Source organism: Megalopta genalis, unplaced genomic scaffold, assembly GCF_051020955.1.
Source record: "Megalopta genalis isolate 19385.01 unplaced genomic scaffold, iyMegGena1_principal scaffold1149, whole genome shotgun sequence".
Lineage (NCBI taxonomy): Eukaryota > Metazoa > Arthropoda > Insecta > Hymenoptera > Halictidae > Megalopta > Megalopta genalis.
In genome coordinates this window covers 20,694-27,099 of record NW_027477218.1, presented here as the reverse complement: position 1 = coordinate 27,099, position 6,406 = coordinate 20,694, and the positions used below count along the sequence as shown (strand labels likewise).

At 45.6% G+C, this 6,406-nt stretch overlaps 1 protein-coding gene across 1 annotated transcript; it reads right to left on the bottom strand.

Annotated features, from left to right (window-relative positions):
* Window positions 1-255: 255 nt before the first annotated feature.
* LOC143263699 (uncharacterized) lies at window positions 256-3,039 on the bottom strand. The gene has a single exon (XM_076528473.1). It carries the CDS (start codon window positions 3,037-3,039, stop codon window positions 256-258), a length of 2,784 nt encoding a protein of 927 aa, XP_076384588.1.
* Between the last annotated feature and the right edge of the window lie 3,367 nt (window positions 3,040-6,406).

Below are 6,406 nucleotides of genomic sequence, written 5' to 3'. Positions count from 1 at the left end.
GCCTTTAGGATTTATGACACGTCGCGATCATTAGAAAAGACGGAGACACTGCCCGGATGTTCGGCAGCTGTCAAAAAAAAGGTCTCCGTCTCCTCAGATGACCCACGCTGGTCCGTGCCATAAACCCTTCACGAGAGAGGTCTGCGGGAGGTTCTACGTGACGGAACATGCTCCCCCCGTTGAGCGACAAATCGCTCAATGCCCCTGATGTTTGATTAAAGCTATCTTAAATTTACTTAAGAATAGCGACTGTCTCTAGTGGGTGTTCTCGACTGGTAGCGGCGCCAACTGTTTCACATTGCGCCTGTAAACACCGGTAGATGTTCGCACGGAAACAGCCCGGATGACATTGTCCTCCCCTGGATGAATCTTCTCGATGCGACCCAGGTGCCACTGAAGCGGTGGAAGATTGTCGTCTTTTAGAACGACGATGGTGCCTTCTCGGATGTCATGGGAGCCCTGGCTCCACCTTTGTCGTACGTTAAGGTGGTTGATGTACTCCTTATGCCACCGAGTCCAAAAGTCCTGCTTAACCTTTTGGATATGCTGCCACTTCGACAGCCGGTTCGTGGGCGTTGAAGTCAGATCGGCTTCCGGCAAGCTCGTCAATGGATTGCCAATCAAGAAGTGACCAGGTGTTAAGGCTAATGGATCGTGAGGATCTGAGGATAGGGGAGTTAAAGGGCGAGAATTCAAAATCGCTTCGACCTCAGTGATGAATGTATTGAATTGCTCAAACGTGAACAATTCATCCCCAACGACTCGCTTGACATGGTGCTTGAATGATTTCACCGCGGCTTCCCATATCCCGCCGAAGTGTGGTGAAAGGGCAGGCATGAAGTGCCATGTAATTCCCTTGCCCGCGAGGAAATTTTCTACCCTGCTGTCCCCCTTCAAGATTTGTTGGAGTTCCCGTAATTCATTGTTGGCTCCCACGAAATTGGAGCCGTTATCGGAATAAATGTTGCGACATATGCCTCGACGCGCGATGAGACGTTTCAATGCCGCGATAAACGCTTCGGTCGTCATATCGCTCGCAACTTCCAGATGAACGGCCTTGGTCGCCAGACATATGAATACGGCAACGTAAATTTTTACTTTGGTGCGATTGCGGAAGCGCCGCTCCTTGATATAAAAGGGTCCGCAATAATCTACACCGCAGTTATAGAAGGGCCGCGTTTCGGTAACTCGGGAGGCAGGTAGATTTCCCATGATGTATTCGGGTGTAGGCGGATTCACCCTGAAACACCTGACGCATTGTCGCACGATTTTGCGAGTCGCGTTCCTTCCGTCGATCGGCCAGTACTTCTGTCGCACGGCATATAAGGTTGTTGTAATGCCGGCGTGATGATTGCTCACATGTTTTTCGCGAATGATCAAATCGGTGATATGGTGACCTTTGGGAAGCAAAATCGGATGTTTTTGGGCGTATTGTAATTTCGAGTTTTGCAGCCGTCCTCCCACGCGGAGTATACCCCTTTCATCGATGAAAGGGTGTAGCGGCAAAAGTTTGCTTTTCGCATGTAAATTTGACCCGGTTTTTAGTTTTTGCAGATCTTGGGCGAAAGCCGATGCTTGGACCAATCTGATTATTTGCTCGTTTGCCGATTGGAGCTCTTCGACTGTCAGAGGTCCTTTGTTCTTGCGAGGCTGTCTGAATCGTAAGCAATACGCGGTGATTCTAATTAACCGAGATATATCGGAATACCTGGTTAAGATTTCATCGGTATGGCTAACGGTAGCGAGACACTTTAGACGTTTCACCTCTGGCACATCTTCCGTGATGTCGAACTTCGATCTTGGCCATGTCGATTCGATGGTGGATAGCCATTCGGGTCCGTGTCGCCAATTCGAATCGCGAAGAAATTGGGCTGGTGATTGTCCCCTTGACAGTAGATCTGCTGGGTTGTCTTGAGATCTCACGTGTCGCCAAGCAGCAATGTCTGTTTTGCCTTGTATGTCGGCCACCCTATTGGCTACGAATGTTTTTAAGGTGCATGGTTCCTTCTGGATCCAGTTCAAGACGATGGTAGAATCGGTCCAGAAGTTAACATGCTCGGTTTCGATGTGCATAGCCTCTCGGACTGTGACGTACAGTGATGCCAGAAGAACTGCACCGCACAGTTCTAAACGGGCGAGGCTTACGGTTTTCAGCGGGGCGACACGTGATTTGGCGCAAAGCAGCTTGCTGACTATTTCTCCGCGGTTGTTAATTGAGCGCACGTATATGCATGCCCCATACGCACGTTCGCTTGCATCACAAAAGCCATGAAGTTCGAGCCTTTGCGCGGAAGGTTGACCGACGTTTCGATCAAACGAAATGTTGTTTAATTGCCCGATTTCTTCCACGAATGCGATCCACTCCGTGTGAAGACTGGCTGGCAGCGATTCGTCCCAATTCAATTTCAACTGCCATAGACGTTGCATGATTAATTTTGCTACGACAGTGACCGGGGCCAAGAGACCTAGCGGGTCGAAAATTCTGGCGATAGTCGACAAGATGGTCCGTTTCGTGATCTTTGTTGGAGCGTGGAAGACGACGGCGTACGCGATTGAGTCGTTTCGCGCGTCCCATGTGGACAAAACGTTGTTGTTGCTGTTACTGTTGCTGTTGCTGTTGCCCGAGAGATCGGGCTGCGGATTGGGTCCCGTGGCCTCGACGACCTCGGGCTTGCTCTCCTTCTCGGCGAGAGCGAACCCTTCGGGCTGGAAGATGGCCGGGCCCGGGCCCTTTCCTTGATCGTAGGTCGAATGGGGGACCGAAGGTTTCTCTTGGATCGAATGACTCTTCCCCGAATGATTTTGGCTAGCCGGCGACGGCTGCTTCGCGTGGCTCTCGATCTTCTCGCAATACGAATTCGTCTTCGCGTCGATCGTCTTCGGGGTCGCCGCCGTTGCTTGATGGTTCTCGCCGTTGTTGCTCTTCGGATGCGAGTTGAATGATCGCTGGAGAATGACTGCTGATGCCGTCACGTCGTCGTATGCGTCAGTCACTTCTTCGCGCTCGCGCTCTGATTCGTCGAAATCTTCTAACGTCATAAGGACATCTTGATCCGCGTTAAAATTTTCGAATGACTTGCGGAGTCTGCCGATTCGATCATCTAATCTTATTCTGTCCTTTTCGGAATCGACGTATGATTCGATGAAATTCCGAAGCCACGTTATTTGTGACTTGAATGAGCGGCGTTTCATTTTTAGAGCGCGAATTTGTTGATCTCGGTCTTCAACTGAGGTCGACATGTTAGATGATGCGATGTAAGTGGATGGGAATCACGAAAGGAATGATCACGTTCTTGTTAAGAAATAGCAAATCCTTTTGGACGAGCTTACCTTGTACGATGTCCTTGCGTGATGGAGGCGTCTCTGGACCGAATGACTGCCGAAGACGTATCTCGATACTCTGCAAGGCTGGCTGCTCGAGTCCTGGTGCGATTCCCGTATCCGGCTCGAAGGACCAAAATGTAGCGCCGTGCTTTTACGACGCCTTTTTGACGCGCGGGGATCGAACGTCAACCCTACCGGGGTTGTAAGGCCCGGGCTTCACTTATCTGAAGACGCGTCGGTTTTGAAGTGGTTATCGGTCCGATTGACCGATTTAGAGTGGATGATCGATTGAATTCCCGAGTCGAATGAATCTCCGGTTGCGACGAGTGAGTCTCCGAACGATTGAGACTGTTCGACGCACGGGTGAGACTCCGTTATCGAGAATGTATAGTAATATTGCTTGAAAACTACCGAACCACTCTTGAACCACTACTCGGATTGAATTACGACTGAATATTACGACTGAAACTATATTTTTTGCCTCGACTGCTCGCGTTTTTTATACCCGTTTTCCCCACTTGAGATTCCTGAAGGAACCTCCACCTCCATGCCTGGATGCGCTGATTGGTTTTCTCGAAAATTACGATTTCCCAATCAGCGTCCTCCGAACGTTTCGTCACCACCCTCTCGTACCGTCCTGCACGGGCCTTGTCTTGAAGAGGGGTGCGACACGTAATTGCGTGGTTGGGGAGGTCCTCCGGGCCTTGAGATGTCATCCCCGCGACGGTTGGGACTAACTTTCCCAAGACACGTTCAAAAATCTCAAGTGTTTTGAGGGAGGTTTTTTCGGGCCTTTAGGATTTATGACACGACGCGATCATTAGAAAAGACGGAGACACTGCCCGGATGTTCGGCAGCTGTCAAAAAAAAGGTCTCCGTCTCCTCAGATGACCCACGCTGGTCCGTGCCATAAACCCTTCAAGAGAGAGGTCTGCGGGAGGTTCTACGTGACGGAACACGATATAAGTGATATAGCTTCAAATGCAGGGGAAACAAACGAGTTAGCTTCAAATGCATGCAAAACACATGATTTAGCTTCAAAACAATGCGATGTAGATCGTTTAGCTTAAAATCCAAGCGAAATAAATGATATAGCTTCACACATTTGGGATATAAGTGATATAGCTTCAAATGCAGACGAAACAAACGAGCTAGCTTCACATCCAAGCGAAACAAATGATTTAGCTTCAAATCAATTCGAAGTAGAAGGCTTAGCTTCAAATCGATGCGGAACAAATGATTTTGCTTCAAATACTTGCGATATAAGTGATATAGATTCAACTGCAGGCCAAACAAACGAGTTAGCTTCAAATCCATGCGAAATAAATGACTTAGCATCAGATACTTGCGATATAAGTGATATAGCTTCAAATGCAAGGGAACAAACGAGTTAGCTTCAAATCCATGCAAAACAAATGATTTAACATCAAATCAATGCGATATAGAAGGTTTGGCTTCAAATCCATGCGAAACAAATGATTTAGCTTCAGATACTTGCGATATAAGTGATATAGCATCAAATGCAGGCGAAACGAACGAGTTAGCTTCAAATCCATGCGAAACAAATGATTTAGCTTCAAACACTTGGGATATAAGTGATATAGCTTCAAATGCAGACGAAACAAACGAGTTAGTTCAAATCCTTGCGAAAAACATCATTTAGATGCAAAGCAATGTGATGTAGAAGGTTTAGCTTCAAATCCATGCGAAACAAATGATTTAGTATCAGATACTTGCGATATAAATGATATAGCTTCAAATGCAGGGGATAGAAACGAATTAGCTTCAAATCCATGTGAAACACATGATTAATCTTCAAATCAATGCGATGTAGAAGGTTTAGCTTCAAATTCATGCGAAACAAATGATTTAGCTTAAACACTTGGGATATAAGTGACATAGCTTCAAATGCAGACGAAACAAATGAGTTAGCTTCAGATCCAAGCGAAACACATGATTTAGCATCAAATCAATGCGATGTAGAAGGTTTAGATACAAATCCATGCGAAACAAATGATTTAGCATCAAACACTCGGGATATAAGTGATATAGCTTCAAATGCACACGAATCAAACGAGTTAGCTTCAAAATGCATGCGATACACATGATTTAGCTTCAAATCAATGCGAAGTAGAAGGCTTAGCTTCAAATCCATGCGAAACAAATGATTTAGCTTCAGATACTAGCGATATATGTGATATTGCTTTAAGTGCAGACGAAACAAACGAGTTAGCTTCAAATCTATGCGGAACACATGATTTAGCTTAAAATTCATGCGATTTAGATGGTTTAGCTTCAAATCCATGCGAAACAAATGATAGAGCTGCAAACACTTGGGATATGGGTGATATAGCTTCCGCTGCATGCGAAACAAACGAGATAGCTTCAAGTCCATGCGATGTAGAAGGTTTAGCTTCAAATCCATGCGAAACAAATGATTTAGCTTCAGATACTTGCGATATAAGTGATATAGCATCAAATGCAGGCGAAACGAACGAGTTAGCTTCAAATCCATGCGAGACAAATGATTTAGCTTCAAACACTTGGGATATAAGTGATATAGCTTCAAATGCAGACGAAACAAACGAGTTAGTTCAAATCCTTGCGAAAAACATCATTTAGATGCAAAGCAATGCGATGTAGAAGGTTTAGCTTCAAATCCATGCGAAACAAATGATTTAGTATCAGATACTTGCGATATAAATGATATAGCTTCAAATGCAGGGGATAGAAACGAATTAGCTTCAAATCCATGTGAAACACATGATTAAGCTTCAAATCAATGCAATGTAGAAGGTTTAGCTTCAAATTCATGCGAAACAAATGATTTAGCTTCAAACACTTGGGATATAAGTGATATAGCTTCAAATGCAGACGAAACAAATGAGTTAGCTTCACATCCAAGCGAAACACATGATTTAGCATCAAATCAATGCGATGTAGAAGGTTTTAGATACAAATCCATGCGAAACAAATGATTTAGCATCAAACACTCGGGATATAAGTGATATAGCTTCAAATGCAGACGAATCAAACGAGTTAGCTTCAAAATGCATGCGAAACACATGATTTAGCTTCAAAT

Excerpts from the sequence above, each read along its gene's own strand:
- LOC143263699 (XM_076528473.1), bottom strand. The coding sequence starts at position 3,039 with ATGACGTTAGAAGATTTCGACGAATCAGAGCGCGAGCGCGAAGAAGTG.